At 49.9% G+C, this 19,631-nt stretch overlaps 1 protein-coding gene across 3 annotated transcripts in view; it reads right to left on the minus strand.

Moving 5' to 3' along the window:
• Window positions 1–19,631, minus strand: part of STEAP3 (STEAP3 metalloreductase) — a 49,579-nt gene that overhangs the window by 17,191 nt on the left and 12,757 nt on the right. For all 3 annotated transcript variants that reach the window (XM_087856290.1, XM_045804083.2, XM_045804082.2), the window contains exon 2: window positions 1,495–1,994. In XM_087856290.1, coding sequence (XP_087712416.1) covers window positions 1,495–1,994 — 500 coding nt within the window. The remainder of the gene's footprint in view (window positions 1–1,494; window positions 1,995–19,631) is intronic.

Below are 19,631 nucleotides of genomic sequence, written 5' to 3' on the forward strand. Positions count from 1 at the left end.
CGGAAGGTGGCTCTGACTCCCAGGCCAGGGTCGTCCCTCGGCCCCCTAGAGCCTCCCAGCCCCTGGTCCAGCACGCCCACGATGCAAAGAGAGGACCCAGGGCTCACTCGACAGTGAGCGTTTTTGTCCAGTTCACTGCCATCAGCAACCACAAGCAACATGCCACTTGGGCAGCCCCCAGGAACCCCTGGAATAGGTGCTTTGAAAACGGTGGCCTGCTCCGGGGGTCGCTCAGTAATCGGACTTTGCATGTGGCCCAGAACAGGCCATCTTTCAGTCCACAAGTGTCCCCTTCGATGGCGTCCCTCTGCCCCCCATGGCCCTCAGTCAACACACTAGCCAGCCCCAGCCTCAGCCCACGGCTTCCCACCATGAGCTCTGGGCAGCGTCCTCGGATCTCTGAACACAGTAGCCTTGCTCACACTGCTGTGGTCGGTCTGGTCCACCCACACTGACTTAGCACTTACTATGTGCTGGGCTTTACACACGCAGTCCCTCCGCCTTGCCACAAGCCTGCAGGCTGGTACGGCCCCATTTTTCAGGTGAGGAAACTGAGGTCTAGCAGCATCATTTCTCACCTCTGTACCTTTGCAGGTTGTCCCTGCAAACTGGGATGTCCTCCTCGCTCCCTGTACCTGACAACATGAAGTGGGACCAGGCCAAAGCTTGACCTTGAAGTCTTCCCTAGCCAGCTGCTACCTCTGTTTTCTTCTAGGCTCTGCCACCCAGCCCTCACACGCTGTTCCTTACCTGTCCACACACGGGAGTCCTACGGTGCAGGCTACATGTAGGGCCCTCCAGCCAGGGGCGGTGAGACCCCTGTGTGCTCTCCCACAGCCTGGCACAGAGCTGGGCAGAGGAGGCATCTGGGCTGGATGAATTGGTGAAAGTTCTCACACATGTAGAGCCTGACATCCCTCCTCCAGGAAAACGCAGGTGGCCTCTCAGCATTAAAGCCACATCGTCTTCATAGGAGCCCCGACTGCCAAGAACTGTATGCAGCTCTGGCCATTTCCTGGAGCCATTTTCCACCCCCAGGAAAAAAACCACTATTGACTATTCTAGGAAACCAACTTAGTTCTGGGAAGCTCTTGGAATCCAAGTGCTGAAGTTTGGGACCTGCCTGCTTCCTCGGGACCCGGCACATAAATGTGTTACTTTCCTCTTTCTAAGCCCATTCTCCAAGCAGGGTCTCTCCTCTTCTTGACTCCAGGGAGTAAAAAGAAAGGCTCTTCCTCCTCGCCCCCTCGGAAATCAAGTTACCACAGAAGAAAGAACATGGATTTGAGGTTCATATGAACTGGGCTCACATCTCAGCTCTCCAGCTGTGGGACCTGGTGTAAGTAAGTCCCTTAACATCTCTGAGCCTCAGTTTCCTGCTCTGTAAAATGGAGCTCTGCAGTCCTGTGATAAGCCTGGCACACTGAGGGCCCTCCACGAAAATTAGCCATTTATATTTATTGTTTGGGTGGCTGGCATTCCCCCGGCACCTACCTGCCTGTTCCCATCCCTCGGGCCAGACTGCAAGGTCCAGGCGGAGATGACGTTGAAGGCCTTGACCACTGTGCAGGTGGGGAAGAGGGAAGCCAGGTACTCAGCATTGGACTCGCAGTGCCGGAGGTGCTCCTGCTCTGTGGGGTTGCTCACGTCCACGAGGATCTTGCCAGCCAGCTGGTCGCTGAGGCCACACAGTGAGGAGTAGTGCTCCCGGAACATGGCCACAAAGATGACGTCAGGGGAGTCCACTGCCTCCGCCTGGAAAGTCACTTGCGCCCCCGAGGGGAACAGCCCGGCCGTGCGTTTGGGGTTGCGGCTCCCCACCACGACGCTAAAGCCAGAGCCCAGCAGGCGTGTGACCAGGGAGCGGGCGAAGTCCCCGCTGCCCAGGATGCCCACTTTGGGGGCATCACTGGGGGCCTCGGCAAGGCTCCCATCACTGTCCACCAGGCGGCGGCTGATCAGCGGCTTGTCCATCTCTCCTGACATTGGCGTGGCTGGAGAGAAAGCAGGAACTTGATCAGTGGAGTGCTCCCAGACTGTCCTTCACACCACCTTCCTCTTGCTCGTCCACTGTAACCACACGGTGGTCAGACATTTACCCAGCAGACCCCCACGGGTGATAACAGGTGCCAGCACAGCTGGATGACGGGCTGAGCGAGACCTAGCACCTTCCGAAGGAGGGCACAGACTCAGGAAGAGGGGGAAGGACCTCTGCCCTCCACCCTCTGCCCTTTGTCCTGAATTATTTCCTTGGAACAAATGTGCAAATTTGCAAAAGTGCTGAGAAAGAAATGTCTAGAACTCCCATGATGAGGGCGCTTGGGTGGCTCAGTCAGTTAAGCTTCTGCCTTCGGCTCAGGTCATGATCCCAGGGTCTTGGGATTGGGCCTCACGTCGGGCTCCCTGCTCAGTGGGGAGTCTGCTTCTCCCTTGATCCCTCCCTCCGCTCATGCTTTCTCTCTCATGTGCTCTCTCTCTGTGTCAAATAAATAAATAAAATCTTTTTTAAAAATGCTTAAAAAAAAGAAACAACAACTTCCGCTATGAGCGCTATGTGGCGTCATACTTCTCAAAGGAGTATGTGATAGCTGGATGACGGTGTTGCTGTCCAGGAGCGACCCGACCTCACCACCGCTGGGTATTATCTGATTACGAGGAAGGGTGACACGTCACTGTGCTTGTTTACATTTTGCATTTTGGGAAGATACCTCCATGCTCTTGCTTGAGCAGACCATGAGCGGCCTGAAGGCAGGGGCCTTGTCTTATGTGACTTTGGGTCTCACCATTTATCCCAGGGCCCGATACGGAGCTGGTGCTCAACGTCCGCTGAGTGAACGAAGGAACACTGACATCCTGCTCTCTGAGGGTAGGATCGGGGTGGGACATGACAGGGAGTGGGACCCTGAGATTGCGTGGGTGCCGTGGGATCTCCTTTACTGAGCCGGGCATATGAGTGGCCATGTTGGAAAACCTGGGCTTGGGCCGGGAGTTCACAGTAAACTTGGGTGGGAAAAATTCTGCTGGCCTCGTCACCAGCTTCAAACTGAAATGTGCCATGTCCTTCAAAGTATGAATGTAAGCAGAAGACCACAATAGTACGGGTGGTCAGTGCTGACCATATCCCAAGTCTGATTGTGAAAGAGTGCTTCAAAGACGATTTACCCTTAGCACTCACTTAAAATTATGGTAGACAGGATAAATATATAATAAATTTGTAAAGCAAATATCAACAGATGTGAAAAGAGAAATAGATGGAACACAATAATAATAGGGGGCTTCACTACCCCACTCTCAACAATGGATGGATCACCCAGACAGAAAAGCAGCACAGAAACGTGGGACCTGAGCTGTACTTGAGATCAAACCAACCTAACAGACATATACAGAACATTCCATCCAACAGCAGCAGAATACATGTTCTCCTCATGCATCCACAGAACAACATCCGGGACAGATCAGACATTAAGTCATAAAACAAGTCCTAGAAATTTAAGAAGATTGAAATCATAGGAAGTATCTTTTCTGATCACAATGGGATGTAACTAGAAAACGGAAAATTCACAAGGATGTGGAAATTAAGTAATACACTTTTTTTTTCTTTTCACATTTTTGTTTAAATTCTAGTGAGTCATACAGTGCAATACTGGTGTCAGGAGTAGAATTCAGTGATTCATCACTCACAACACCCAGTGCTCATCATAACAAGTGACTTCCTTAATGCCCATCCCCCATCTAGCCCCCCCCCACCTCCCTCCATCACCCCTCAGTCTGTTCTCTATCTTTAAGAGTCTCTTATGGTTTGTTTCCCTCTCTCCATTTCCACTCCCCCATGTGCTGTTCATCTGTTGTTTCTTAAATTCTACATATGAGTGAAATCATACGGTATTTTCTTTCTCTGCCTGACTTATTTTGTTTGACATAATACACTCTAGCTCCTAAAACAGACACATAGATCAATGGAACAGAATAGAAAACCCAGAAATGGACCCACAACATTATGGTCAACTAGTCTTTGACAAAGCGGGAAAGAATATCCAATGGAAAAAAGACAGTCTCTTTAACAAATGGCTTTGGGAAAACTGGACAACAACATGCAGAAGAATGAAACTGGACCACTTTCTCACACCATACACAAAAATGAATTCAACATAGATGAAAGACTTAAATGTGAGACAGGAATCCATCAAAATCCTAGAGGAGAACAGAGGCAGCAACCTCTCTGATCTCATAGCAACTTCTTATTAGACACGTCACTAGAGGCAAGGGAAACAAAAGCAAAAATGAAATATTGGGACTTCATCAAGATAAAAGCTTCTGCACAGCAAAGGAAACAATCAACAAAACTAAAATGCAACCTGCAGAATGGGAGAAGATATTTGCAAATGACACAACTGATAAAGGGTTAGTATCCAAAATCTATAAAGAACTTTTCAAACTCAACACCCAAAAAACTAATACACTCTTGGACAACCAATCAGCCAAAGAAGAAATCAAAAGGGAAATCCAAAAAATCTTGAAACAAATGAAAATGGAAACTCGACATACCAAAACTTATGGGATTCAGCAAAAGCAGCTCTAAGAGGGATGTTTGTAGCTTAATGTGTATCTTACAAAAAAGGAAAGATCTCAAACAAGCTACCTTTACACCTCAAGGAGCTAGGAAAAGAACAATTCCAAAGTTCTAGGAGAAGGAAGGAAATAACAAAGATCAGAGTAGAAATAAATGAAATAGAGGCTAGAAAAACAACAGAAAAGATCAATGAAACTAAGACCTGTTTTTTTGAAAAGATAAACAAAATTGACAAAACTTCAGCTAGAAAAAATAGACTCCAAATAAAAAGTGAAAGGTGCAACTGATACCACAGAAATACCAAAGATCATACGAGATTACTATGTACCACTATATGGCAACAAATTGGACAACCCAGAGGAAATGGATGAAATGAAATTCCTAAAAGCCTACAATCTACCAAGACTGAATCATGAAAAAATAGAAAATCCGAACAAGCCAATAATGAGTAAGGTGACTGAATCAGTAATAAGAAATCTTCCCCCAAGCATTTCAAGATTTAACGCTAGCCCTCCTCCGACTGTTCCAAAGAATCAAAGAGGAGGGATCACTTCCAGGATCATCTTATGAGGTTAGTGTTACCTGATACCAAAGCCAGATAAGGACACTACAAGAAAAGAAAATTACAGGGCCAATATCCTTGATGAACACAGGTGAAAAAATCTTTGATAACCTACTAGCAAACTAAATTCAACAGCACATGAAAAGGATCCTATGCCACGATCATGTGGGATTCATCCCTGAGACACAAAGACAGTTCAACAAATGCAAACCAGTAAATAAATATGAAGCACATCAAAAGAATGAGGGATAAAAATCATGTGATCGGGGCGCCTGGGTAGCTCAGTTGTTAAGCGTCTGCCTTCGGCTCAGGGCGTGATCCCGGCGTTATGGGATCGAGCCCCACATCAGGCTCCTCTGCTGGGAGCCTGCTTCTTCCTCTCCCACTCCCCCTGCTTGTGTTCCCTCTCTCGCTGGCTGTCTCTCTGTCAAATAAATAAATAAAATCTTAAAAAAAAGATCATGTGATCATATCAACACATAAAAAAAAGCATTTGGCAAAATTAAACATCCTTTCATGATAAAAACTCAATATTGGTATTGAAGGAGTACACCTCCACATAAATAAAGATCATATATGACAAGCCCACACCTAACATCATACTCAATGGTAAAAAGCTGAAAGCTTTTCCTCTAAGATCAAGAACAAGACAAGGATGCCCCTCTTTTTTTTTTTTAAAGATTTTATCTATTCATTTGACAGAGAGAGACAGCCAGTGAGAGAGGGAACACAAGCAGGGGGAGTGGGAGAGGAAGAAGCAGGCTCATAGTGGAGGAGCCTGATGCGGGGCTCGATCCCAGAACGCCGGGATCACGCCCTGAGCCGAAGGCAGACGCTTAACCACTGTGCCACCCAGGCGCCCCAAGGATGCCCCTCTTACCACTTCTATTCAACATAGTACAAGAAGTCTTAGCCAGAGCTGTTAGGCAAGAAAAAGAAAGAAAAGGCATCTGGAAAGGAAGAAGTAAAATTTGTCTCTGTCTGCAGATGACATGATCTTACATATAGAAAACTCTAAAGGCCCCACCAAAAAAAACCCTGTTAAAACTAAGAAACTAATTCAGTGAAGTTGCAGGATACCAAATCAGCATACAAAAATCAGTTGTGTTTCTAAGTACTAACAATGAACTAGCCAAGAAAGAAATTAAGAAGACAATCCCATTTACAATACCATTGATAAGAATAAAATACTTAGGAATAAATTTAACCAAAAAGGTGAAATACCTGTATACTGAGAACTATGAAACACTGATGAAAGAAATTCAAGACACAAATAAATAGAAAGATATCCTACGCTCAGGGATCGAAAGAATTAAAGTTGTTAAAATGTCCATAGTACCCAAAGTGATCTATAGATTTAAAGCAATCTCTATAAAAATTCCAATGGCATTTTTCACAGATATACAAAGAACAATCCTAAGATTTGTATGGAACTGCGAAGTCCTCACATAGCTAAAGCAATCTTGAGCAAGAAGAACAAAGCTGGAGGCATCACTTCCTGATTTCAAATTAGATTACAGAGCTATAGTACTCAAAACAGCGTAGTACTGGCATAAAAAGAGACACACAGATCAATGGAATGAAACAGAGTCCAGAAAGAAACCCATGCATACAAGAGCAACTCATCTTCAAGAGTGGTGCCAAGAATACTCAATGGGGAAAGGTGTCGTCTCTTCAATAAATGGTACTGAGAAAACTGTATATACTCATGCAAAAGAGTGAAATTGGACCCTCACCTGACACCATATGCAAAAATCAACCTAAAACAGATGAAGGACTTACTCAAAAAGGATGTAATACCTGAAACTGTAGAACTCCTAGAAGAAAACATGGGGAAAATCTCCTTGTCATGGATCAAGGCAATGATTTTTTTGTTTGTTTTTTGATTTGACACCAAAAGCACAGGAAACAAAATAAAGACAAAGAAGTGGGATTACATCAAACTAAAAAGCTTGCACACAGCAAAGGAAACAATAAACAAAATGAAAAGGCAACCTATGGAATGGGACAAAATATTTGCAAACCATCTATCCAATAAAGGATTGATTTCCAAAATATGCAAGGAACTCCTACAACTCATACAGCTCCATAGTAAATAAAACAAAACAAGACAACCACCCCAAGCATATAATTCCATTAAAAAATGGGCAAAGGGGGCGCCTGGGTGGCACAGCGGTTAAGCGTCTGCCTTCGGCTCAGGGCGTGATCCTGGCGTTGTGGGATCGAGCCCCACATCAGGCTCCTCCGCTAGGAGCCTGCTTCTTCCTCTCCCAGTCCCCCTGCTTGTGTTCCCTCTCTCGCTGGCTGTCTCTCTCTCTGTCGAATAAATAAAAATAAAATCTTTAAAAAAAAAATGGGCAAAGAACCTGAACAGACATTTTTCTAAAGACAACATACAAATGGCCAACAGACACATGAAAAGATGCTCAACATCAAGGGTCATTAGGGAAACGTAAATTTGAACCATGACGATGTATCTCCTCAAAGCTGTTAACGGTGACTATTATCAAAGAGTCAAGAGATAATAAACGTTGGAGAGGATAAGGAGAAAAGAGAATCCTTGTGCCCCTTTGGTGGGACTATAAGTTGGTGCAACTATTATAGAAAACAGCATGGAGGCTCCTCAAAATACTAGAAATAGAAATACCATATGATCCAGCAATCCACCTTCTGGGTATGTATCCAGAGGAAATAGAATCACTATCTCAAAGAGATAGCTGCAGTCCGTGTTCACTGCATCACTGTTCACAGTAGACAAGATAAGGAATGGACGTGTCCTCTGACGAACGGATAACGGAAATGTGGTATATATACACAAAGGAATATTATTCAGCCTCAAAAAAAAAGAAGGAAATCCTGACATTTGTGTCAACATGGATGAACCTGGAGGACATCATGTTATGTGAAACAAGCCAACACAGAACAACAAATCCTGCATGACCTCCCTTGTGTATCAAAACATCCCACTGTACATCTTAAATATATTCAGTTTTGTCAATCATACCTCAGTAAGGGTGGGCGAAAATAAAAAAATAAGATTATAGTAAATATTAGACCAGCCCCCAGATGTTGTTATTAATGTATTCATAAAGAAACATTTAAAAACATATTTTGGGAACTGTTTCACTATAATCGGTCTCCTTTGTAACCCCATATTATTTTGTGCATGTAAGAGCATTATTCTTTTTATTTTCAACTCACATCTTCTTTCTTGACATTAGAAGTGTTTATTATTACTACTAGTTTCAGGGGTAGAATTTAGTGATTCATCAGTTGCATATAACACCCAGTGCTCATTACATCACGTGCCCTCCCTAATGCCCATCACCCAGTTACCCCTTCCCCTCTAGCAGCCCTCAGTTTGTTTCCTAGGGTTAAGAGCCTCTAATGGTTTGCCTCCCTCTCTGTTTTCATCTCATTTTTCCTTCCCTTCCTCTATGTTCATCTGTTTTGTTTCTTCAATTCCACATATGAGTGAAATATGGCATTTGTCTTTCTCTCACTAATTTTCCTTAGCATAACACCCTCTAGTTCCACCCGTGTTGTTACGAATGGCAAGATTTCATTCTTTTTAATGTCTGAGTAGTATTCCATCATATATATATATATATATACCACTTCTTTACCCATTCATCTGTCGATGGACATCTGGGCTCTTTCCATAGTTTGGCTGTTATGGACATCGCTGCTATAAACTTTGGGGTGCAGGTGCCCCTTCGAATCTCTATGTTTGTATCCTTTGGATAAATACCTAGTAGGGCAATTGCTGGGTCCTACAGTAGTTCTATTTTTAACTTTTCGAGGACCCTCCATTCTGTTTTCCAGACTGGCTGCACCAGTCTGCATTCCCACCAACAGGGTAAGAGGGTCCCCTTTCTGTAAGAGCATTATTCTGAGAAGTCCAGAGGCCTCACCAGCCTATGGGGCCATGGGAATCCTACGCAGATAAGGGGTAAGACCCACTACCATAACCAAAGGAGAAGCAGGCATGGCTTTTAACCCCCTCTTCCCACTTTCCACAGCAGCCTCTTGGGTGAGGGCTGTGTGTGTGTGTGTGTGTGTGTGTGTGTGTGTGTGGTGGGTTCAGGGTCTAATGCAAGGGGGAGCAGGAGGACCAGGAGGCTGTGCCCCGGCTCTGTCGTGGACCAGCTGTGTGTCCTTGGACAAGCCCCTGTGCCTCTCTGGGCCCCAGCTTCCACCCTTGCAAATGCAGGTCTTGATCTCAGCTCCAAGGTGACAAATCATGCAATCTTAAAAGGTTTTGAAAACTGTGACCTGGACATTTGACAAGGCGGCGGCATGCCTACCATGTGCTGGACACTCCCCAACTTAAAGGGGGAGGAAACTGAGCTCAGAGAGGTTGAGGAACTTGCTGCAGGCAGCGCAGAGGGTAATGGGGAAAGGAAAACAGGACACAGGTCTGCCAGCCTCTACAGTGAGCCTCACCAGACGACCTGTTCAGAGATCCCCTCGTGAGTGGCAGAGCTGGGACCCTGTGGCTGATAAGAGGGGGTCAAGGTAGAAGGGGACGCCCTGACTGTCCATTCCAAGAGTCAGGGGACATGCATCGTGGCCGGTACCCCATCCTGCTCCCGTGGGACTCGACTGTACGCTCTGATGGGGACAGTCCCTCCCTGCAAAATGGGAGAGGGTTTTCTGCTTGGTTCTGGGGACAAGGATGTTTTTCCGAATGGTGATGCGCTAGCCTTTGCAAATGCAACTGGGGCTCCTGATGATGCCTTGAGAGCAGACCTGGAGTCGTATGTCCATGGCAGGCCACCCTCGGTGCCCAGCTCTGCCTGGGTTCTAATTCTGACTCAGCCACTCGCTAGCTGTAGCTATGAGCCTGTCAGTGCCTCCGTCTCCCCAGCGATCAAGGGGAGACAATCACAGCACCTTCCTCAAGGGGAGGTTGTGGGAATAAATAAGTCAATATATATGAAGCACTTAAAGCAGCTCAGCACTTGGTGGGGGTCGGTCGGTCATCGTAAGCAGATATTGGTGCCAGCATGTACCAGTAGCAGGGACAAGGCAAAGGAAGGAAGCAGAAGCCCCTGGGAAAGTGGGGAGAGTCATGACAGGGGCTTTGCCAGTGGCCTCGGGCTCCTGCGTGGCCTGCGTGGCGGATTTGGGCCGAGTTGAATATAAACTCCTCCACGGGGACTCCAGCATTCCCTGCGGTCAGTCAAGGCTGGGACAGATGCACGGGGGCCTTCCCCCATCCCTGAATCAGTCACCTGAAGACACCAGCCCTGGGGTGAGGCTTGCCTTTACAGGGAGGGGGAGTAACCACCCTGGAGCTCCCAGACCCTCTTCTCCATGTCTGCTAGCAATTCAGAGGGTCCCAAGGAGGTCCCTCCTGGCCAGAAGCATCTCCCTTGCTCTCTACTCCCAACGCTGGAGTAACTACCGTGTGCTGAACAGTGTAAAGAGAATAAAGATGAGAAAGACGTGGCCCCCACTCTTGGATGGTTTACAACTGTGTGTGTGCGCAAGTGTGCAGTGGCGGACAAGTTTGATAAGACGTGTTCACCCATGACTGGACACAGAGCGACAGGGGATGGAGACACCATATCCCAAGGGGAAGCCAGGGAGGGCTTCGGGGCACGTGTGGCATTGGCTTGCTCTTGGAGAACCCCCCATGGTTTACAGCCTCACGGCAAACTGAACCAAAGGGAGGAAGTCGGGGACACCCAGACTTTGAATCTTGTCCACGTTGAACCCCAGACTGAGCATCCCAAGGTGGAGGTGAGCAGGACTTACGTGGGGCTGGCTCCTGAGGCTCTTTGCTCAGAACCTGACTCGGGGGGCCGGGGTGGAGGCAGCTGCTACATAGGGAAGCCGCGGGCAGGGGCTGCAGGGACCTGGGGCTGGTCCTGGCTGTGCCTGCACCTGGCAGTGGGACGTCGGAGTGTCGTTGAGCCTCCGTGGGTGGCTTCTCTAACCCAGCCCTGCACCAGATCACCTGCGAGCCCCTCCCAGTGTATTCATGGTCCCACACTTAGGGGCCTGCTTTCTGTCGTAGGCCGCATGGAAACTACACAAAGCACCCCTAAGTGCTTCTTGCCACCAAGATTGGGTCCTCGGGACAGGAAAATGCCAGTTGTAATGCTGCCTTGTGAGGCTTCCCACCCCAGGGGCGGCTCCCGCCTCTACAAGTTCTGATGCAGGGACAGAGCCACCAGCCGGCCAGGGGAGGGTGGAGGGTGGTGGTGGGGCCTGGGGTCAAATCAGGGCCCTGCATCACTTACTAGGGGGGATCCCTTTGGGCCTCAGAGCCCCTCCTTTAAATGGGGGTGCTACTTGTACTTTCCTCCAAGGGTTGCTCTGAGGATGAAATGAGTTAATGGGTGCAAGAGCTCCGAGCCAGGTTTTCTGACCGCCGCGTGTGCGTGCGTGTGCACATGCGTGTACTTGTACGTGTCTACGTACTGTTCTCTGAGGGGCTTCACGGGCCGCGGCAGCCTCTCAAAATTCTGCCCTCCCAGTGCCCAGCACAAGGTCTGCCGTGGGCATGAAGGCCAGAGAAGGGAGGTCAGGTGGTCCAAGTCCTGGAGGCCCGGGGGGGGAGGGGAGGTGGGGCCAGAGAAGTTCCTGTCGCCTGTCTACGTGGCCCTAAGGTGAGACAGTGACTGATCCTGGCTGGGCTCTGGCTCCCTGGTGGTTCTATTTACAGAGCTGACGGAGGGAGGAGGGAAGGGATCAAATGACAGCTGGAGTGGGGGTGGCAGGCTCGGGTCTGCTGGCTGCGCACGGACCTGCCCACCTGCCTGCCCCCACCCTCCCACCCCCGGACCAAGCTGCAGACAAAACAGCATAGACGCTCCGTTGTGCGGGAACTGGCACAAACCACAGGTCCCAGTCCTCTCTGGGTGTTTGCCCAGGCTTGCCTGGTCCCTCCCACTTCCTGGCAAGGTCATGACACGGGCTGTGTTTGTGGCTGGGAGCCATGTGGGGCCCACTGGCCGGCCTGCCCGCTCCTGCCCGCTCCCGCCCGCTCTCAGGCAGGCCACTAATGGTGGCCAGTCACGCCACGGACAGCCTTACAGCCTCTTCTGGGATGGCAGTGGACAATCCTTCAGTCTCACGTGGCTAGGGCAGTCCCCGTCCACAAAGGGGGTCAGAGTGGGGTCACATGTGGTGGCGGGGTGGGGTGGCTGGCTGTGGCACCTTGCAGCTGGGTGGAGGAGGGGTGGCTTGTGGATCAGCTGGGGTGCCTTCCACCCCCTCCCATGCAGAGGTCGACTGGTGCTAACATTTCTGGCCCCAGGGACTGAGAGGGGACTACGGTACAGCTCTTACTCTCGAGGCCCACCGTTATCTTCTAACTTTGTTTAAGTTTCATCTGGTCAGTAAAATTAAATTTGGGGGGGCAGGGGCGCCTGGGTAGCGCAGTCGTTAAAGCGTCTGCCTTCGGCTCAGGGCGTGGTCCCGGCGTGCCGGGATCGAGTCCCACGTCGGGCTCCTCCGCTATGAGCCTGCTTCTTCCTCTCCCACTCCCCTGCTGTGTTCCCTCTCTCACTGGCTGTCTATCTCTGTCAAATAAATAAATAAAATCTTTAAAAAATAAATAAATAAATAAATAAATTTGGGGGGGCACATTCCTATTACCACTATTTTTACTTATAAGTTAAATATATTTAAAACATTGTAATTTGTGCTGTATAATGTTATACACAGAATAAGCCATATATTAACATGTATGTCAACGTAGATAAATGTAAAAGGATAAGGCTAAACTTTTTAAAGTTCTAAGTGTTCTTCCTGGCCCCAGGGAATGATCCTTTACAGTCCCTGGGAGGTCCATACCCATCCTGGAGACCTGAGCCCAAACGGGCCAATTATCTGCCCAGTTTCCCTCCTGGGGCAGTTGGGGGCCACAGGCACCCGTGGCATTGCTCGGTGTTTGGGGACGTCTCAGAGTCCTCGCCTGGTGGCGCCTGTGTTCATTGCGCTGCTTTACCCTCCTGTCAGCTTTGACAAGGCAGAGACTGCCACGTTCGGTTGCACGGCTGTTAACTCTGCAACCCAGCTCTGTGCGGGGCACATCGGAGGGGTTTCATGCATACTCCTGAACGAAGGCAAACATCCTGGATCTTATAGCTTCAAAACTTACACTGCTAGGGTGCCTGGGTGGCTCAGTCGTTAAGCGTCTGCCCTGGGCTCGGGTCATGGTCCCGGCGTTCTGGGATCGAGCCCCACATGGGGCTCCCTGCTCAGCGGGAGGCCTGCTTCTCCCTCTCCCACTCCCCCTGCTTGTGTTCCCTCTCTCGCTGCCTCTCTCTCTGTCAAATAGATAAATAAAATCTTAAAAAACAAAAAAATAAAAAAACCAACAACTTACTCTGCTTACCCTTGGGGACCAAAAATCCTTCCAAAATGCAGTGCATATTTCAAGAGAAGCAGTCAGATCCTCCCTGAGAACCCTGGCATCACCCCGAACTGCAAGAGGGGATGTCCTTGGGTCTTGTCCTTATTTTTATAAAACCCTTTTATAAGTTCATAGGTTTGACTCCTCCCTCATGGTCAGGACATTTATCACAGCTCTCTGCCTGCTTGCCTCTGAAAGCCCTCCCAGGTCCTGCTGTGGACAAGAAATACAGGCCACACACCACTGAGAAAGCCCAAGGACAGCCCACAGAATGGGAGAAAAATTTTGTAAATCATTTATCTGATAAGGGGCTTGCTCTCAAATATATAAAGAACTCTTACAACCGAGTATTAAAAAGACAAATAACCTATATAAACATGGGCAAAGGATTTGAGTCGACGTTTCTCCCAAGATACACAAATCACCAGGAAGACCACACAAAGATGCTCAACGTCCCGAGCCCCCAGGGAAACACAGAACAAAACCATGACATGCCACAGCACACTTGGATGGCTTAATCGACAAAGGCAGACACAGTAAGTGTTGGTGAGGGTGTAGACACATTGATTGGAACCCACACCCAGCATTGGCATAACAACAACGTAAAATGTGTACCCACTGTGGAAGAGTCTGGAAGTTCCTCAAAAGGTGGAAGAGAGAGTTTCTATAGGACGCAGCGATCCCACTCCTGGGAGTATATCCAGGAGAACTGAAAACACATTGTCCACACAAGAATGTGTACACCCACGTTCCTGTTAGCATTATTCGTAATACTCCGAATGCAGAGACAACCCAGTGTCCGCCACTGGAGAACGAACCCAAACATAGTCCAGCCACACAACAGAGTATCATTCAGCCACAAAGAGCAAGGAGCACGGCTACAGGGCCACAGCACCCTGAGTCTTGGAACCACTGTGCTAAATGAAAGAAGCCAGTCACGAAAGGCCACACGCTGTATGACTCCATTTATATGAAATGCCTACGAGAGGCAAGTCTACAAAGACAGAAAGTTGATCAGTGGTTGCCTTGAAGGGGGCTGGGGTGGGGGGGATGGAATGTGCTCGTTGGTACGGGGTTTCTTTTTGGAGGTGATGACATGGTCCTAAATTGGATTGTGGGGATGGCTGCACAACTCCAGGAATATACTAAAAACCACTGGGTTGTATACTTGAAATGCGGGGGTTGTATGGTATGTGAATTACAGCTTAACGAAGTTGCTATTTAAAAAAAGAAGAAATTGAAGGATGCCTGGGTGGCCCAGTGGGTTAAGCGTCTGCCTTCGGCTTAGGTCATGGTCCCAGGGTACTGGGATGGAGTCCCACGTCAGGTTCCCTGCTCAGCGGGGAGCCTGCTTCTCCCTCTGCCTGCTGCTCCCCCTGCTTGTGCTCTCTCTCTCTGACAAATAAATAAGTAAAATTTAAAAAAAAAAAGAAAAGAAAATGGAGATAGCACAGCCTGATGCGTGTTACTGATGTGCGTGAACGAAGAGTAAAGTTGCTTCGGGTGGGAGTCCAAGGCCTCCTCATGAGCTTAAAGCCCGGCTTCTGTGACATCAGTGCTGGTGGCTGTCAGTTACTCCCTGGCTGTTTCTCATATATCTGAGTTTCTAAGCCCCATGGCCTCTAGAAGTGAGTGTGTAGTCAGCACTAGTAACAACTGTCGTAGGGGACATGGTACCATGGGCTAGTCCTCTTGGCTTCTGAGTGGACCCTGCAGCGTTTGCTCACGGAGCTCCTGGTCTGTGCTCCCTCCCATGCAAGCAGTCAGCCATCGAGGGCCACGGTGCATGCAAGGAAGGTGCTGAGGTCGGAGGCCCACCCTTCCGGCTCCTGGGATGAGTCAATGAACAGGCAGATGCGTTCCAACGAGAGGGGGAAAGGAAGCATCGTCTGCTACTCTCGCAAATGGCAGGGGGTTTATAAAAGGACACACAGCTGGAAACCAGCCCACAGCCACGAATCTGCTGGCATCAGCCCGGAGTCGTTCCCCTTTCCCCACCAAACGCATCCCCTCCTTAATGAGGCAGAGGGTCAGACCCTGAGAGCCATCATGGTCACTGGGAGCTTGTCCTGCCAGGCTAGGCTGCCTCCCCTGAGTTCAGCCATCCAAACACGGGCTCAGGAAACATCCGGATATTCCGGACTTACTCAGGTTCAGTCGCCTTGGTAAACTACAAGGCAGGCCAGCGAGAACACAGGCTTGGAGGCAGCTGGGGTCAGATTTCAGCCCTACCACTTATTAGCGGGGTGGCCTCGGCAAGTCACTTTACCTCTCTGAGCCTCGGTTTCCTTTGCTGTACTACAGAGTAATGTTCCCTACTTAAAGGAAACGTAGTAAGGATTATATGGGATCAGCAAAGTGCCACGATCTGAGCCTGAATTCCCTCCCTTTTCATTTTCTTCCTCTCTGTCTAGGATTTTTAAAAACCTTTTGTCTGTGTAAAGCAGAAATAGATGAACCTAAATCAATACATGGTATTCTCTGCTCAACGGAAAAATTTACTCTGAAATTTTCTAAAAATGTGCTCTGAGATAATGGCCTGGATGCATGCACACATTTCGCACCAAGGCAATTGCGGGGAGGGACCTGCGGCTCTTTGGGGTTCAGGGAGTGGGAAGAAGAGGGGGGCGACGGAAGAGGGACGGTGGGGGGATAGGAGGGAGAGGCTGGTGGTCAGGAGTGGAGCGCCAGGGTGGTCTGGGACTGGGCAGTGGGCCCCCTGAGCTCTCTAAGGACTGCTAGTCCCAACATCTGGCTCCCTACAAGGGACGGTCCTCATGCCACTGGTGTCCCCAGGCCACCCTTCCTCACCAGGACGCCCAGCTCTCGCTTCACACCGGCACCAGCTGCCTCTCTGCCTCCACAGCCCCGAGAGCAGCCCCTTTCCCACTGACAGCATTGCTGTCTCTCCCGTCTGCCTTCTCCCCGGACTCTAAGCTCCTCAGGCATGGGAACTGAGTCAAACTCACTTTTGTTAGCCCAGCACTTAGCTTAGCACCAGACACGTATCAGGTCAGACCTGAGCCTCACCGGGGTCATCTGGAGGGCTTGTTAAAACATATTGTTGGGGGGCGCCTGGGTAGCTCAGTTGTTAAGCGTCTGCTTTCAGCTCAGGGCATGATCCCAGGGTCCTGGGATGGAGCCCCACATCGGGCTCCCTGCTCCCCTGGGTGCCTGCTTCTTCCTCTCTCACTCCCCTTGCTTGTGTTCCCTCTCTCGCTGGCTATCTCTCTCTCTCTCTCTCTGTCAAATAAACAAATAAAATCTTTAAAAAAAAAAAACATATTGTTGAGCTCCATCCCCGCGATTTCTGATGCTGCTATTCCCAGGACCAACTTTGAAAACCACTGCAAGAGATGCTTGCAAAAGGTGCTGTGCGAGGGGTGAACCACTCCAGATTCAACTTTTTTTTTGATAGCTGAATTTTTTTTTTAAAGATTTTATTTATTTATTTGACAGAGACACAGCGAGAACGCTGGGATCATGACCTGAGCCGAAGGCAGACGCTTAACGACTGAGCCACCCAGGCGCCCCACAGATTTGACTTTTTTTCCTGGGTTTTTACAGTCAGGCCCAGCTCCTCGCCTGCCTCCTCCCTGCCTTCCCTGCCCTCCAGGGCCCCTAGTATCAGTGCTCTCTCCCTATGCTCCTCTCAGTCCTGGGGATCAGGTGCATGTGCCCCATCCCTGCATACCCCTTGGCCGGCCAGAGCTGGGTCCTTCTGGGGAGAAGGGGGTCAGGGCCACGGCAACATTAATCCCTGAGCTGGTGAGGCAAACTCTCCACTAGGTGCTCCCATGCCCCCCCCCCCCCACAAAGGTCACCAGACCCACTGCAGCCTGAGGGAAAAGAGAGGGGCAGCACTGGGCTGTCCCCATACAGATACTGGGAACCCGGGAGCCCCCAACCCCCTGACTGGGGTCATCTTCCAGGAGGACTGAGTTTCCTGGATGGCCAAGAATTCAGATGGCCTGACTCGGCATCTGGGGCTCTTCCACTACCACAAGGTGACAGCAAGTGCTCACGGGACCAATTCATTACCACCCACGGCCAGCACAGAGGCAGGATGGTGGTCAGTGCTGGTTAGGAGGGGGAAAAGGGAAGTCCCCACGGTCAGCACCAAGGCCAGCAGCTTGAAGCAAGGAAGATGCTGGAGCCCTTAGGGTCCTCACGCTGCACAATCCCAGGGGGCACCATCCACATTGTAATCCACGTGAATAGTAACCTCTGGAGTTGTGCCGTTCACACCCTGTGCAATGTTATGCAACAGTTGGTCCTACCAATCCTGAAATATTTCCTCATTTGCTATTCCCTGAATACCTACTATGTACCCAGTAGGTGTTCTGGCGGGTAGCCAGAAGATGGTCTATCCTCTGGGGGCTCTTTGGGGAAAGGCCAGCTACAGCCTGCGGTGAGAAGAGTGCTTGCACAAGGGCATGCCCAGGCGCTGTGGGAGCCAGGGAGTGGCTTATCTCTACCCAGCGAGGTCAGGGCGCTGGCATGTGGGGGCAGCCAGCTCCCTATGGGCTGGTTAATCCAGCCAGGCTGGAGGCTATCAGGCGGCGGCTGCTGAATCTGCAGTCTCAGCGTCTGTGCTTGGGTGCCTTCTTGCTTTCCAGGGACACCTGCAGCCACAAAGCCCAGGGCCAGATGGGTCTCATGGGCTGTGGCGGCCTCTGACCCCCCTCCCCTCGCCATGGTGTAGGATTGCAGAATCAGGGGTCAGAGCCCCCTATTCCTGGGCAGAAGGTATGGAGGCAGAGAAAGGGGCAGAAGCAGCCAAGACAAACCAGGGCAGCACCAGGGGCTTTTGCCAAGGAACTCAGCCTGCCTCACTGGCCTGGTTCCTGGGCCTGGTTGGGGATGCATGCTTCCCCTGCCTTGCCCAGCCGATGGGCCGCTTTTCCAAAGAAGCCTCTGAGAGGCCCTCCCGGGCCCTCCGTAGCATCTTCCTCTGGCCTCCGAGGGACACTGGAAGTCATCCTCTACTCTCCAAATGATCTGTGTGGGTAGGGTCATGTACTGACTTCCCACCCACACGCCATGGGCTAGCTCCATGCAGACCTCTCTGACTTTTGCAAGAATCCCTTAGAGTTCAAAAGGCTGGTCCCGGCAGCCCTGGGAGACCTCCTGACTTCCTCCCAGACCCTTAAAACAGAGGGGATCTTACACTCCTGGCCTCACTTTGCATTTGGCATGTGACCATTGACAGCACACGCTGGATTGCTCTTCTGTCTACACGGGCCACTTAGTACTCATTTCTGTGTTGGAAGCACCTAGCCTGGGGCCTGGCACTGACTAGGTGCTCAGTGAATGGTTGTGGCTTGAACGACTTAATGGCTAGTTTCTGTGCCTAAGGGCAGAGCGTACTTAGGAGTCCTGGCTGTTCTCCTCAGAACCTAATGGGCCCTCTTACACTCGGTGGTGATTAAACACTACTAGGACTTTCTAAACCCTACCCCACAGCCTGATTGTGTTGTTAGACCTGGCCAGGCATTTCACTATTTGATACACTTAATCACACAGAAGATTTATGCACAGATGAGTTTAAACACTGAAAATAAACAGAAAAACACAGAGACTCATGCAGCTCTGGCCAAAGTGGAAAATCAAACACCAGCTGTGATACCTATCAGGGTACAGCCTGCTATGCGGGTACCCACGGAGGAGGGCTTCAGGGATGCTGGGTCAATGGCTCCAGGGCTTGTGGTCTTCTGAACTCGGGGGGGGGGGTTGGGGGGGGGGACAACCATCTGAAATGGTCCATGAGGCCCCGTTGTGGCCATAACACCCAGACCGCATGCTTTTTTCTGCTCTGGACACAGAATTAATCTTTTTGCCTGGAAGGCCCCTTCCCCCCAAATGATAAAATTCAAGGTCCCGCAGAAAGGCTACCTTTTCTGTGAAGCCCTCACAGTACTTCTTCGAGACAGACTTAACCCCACCACCCCCACCCCGGTCCTCTGGACTCGGCGGCACAGGTACCAGGATGGGACCAGCATACAATGGTGGGTACTTTCTCTTAGAGGTCCAAGGGGTGGATGGTGGTGAGGTCCCTGATCCCCCCTAGTCTCCATCACCCCGCCCCAGGTGCTACTGTTGACATTAAAACCAATACTCTTTGATAT

Source organism: Ursus americanus, chromosome 1 (genome assembly GCF_024610735.1).
Source record: "Ursus americanus isolate L20-20 chromosome 1, mUrsAme1.1.p, whole genome shotgun sequence".
In the NCBI taxonomy this organism is placed as follows: domain Eukaryota; kingdom Metazoa; phylum Chordata; class Mammalia; order Carnivora; family Ursidae; genus Ursus; species Ursus americanus.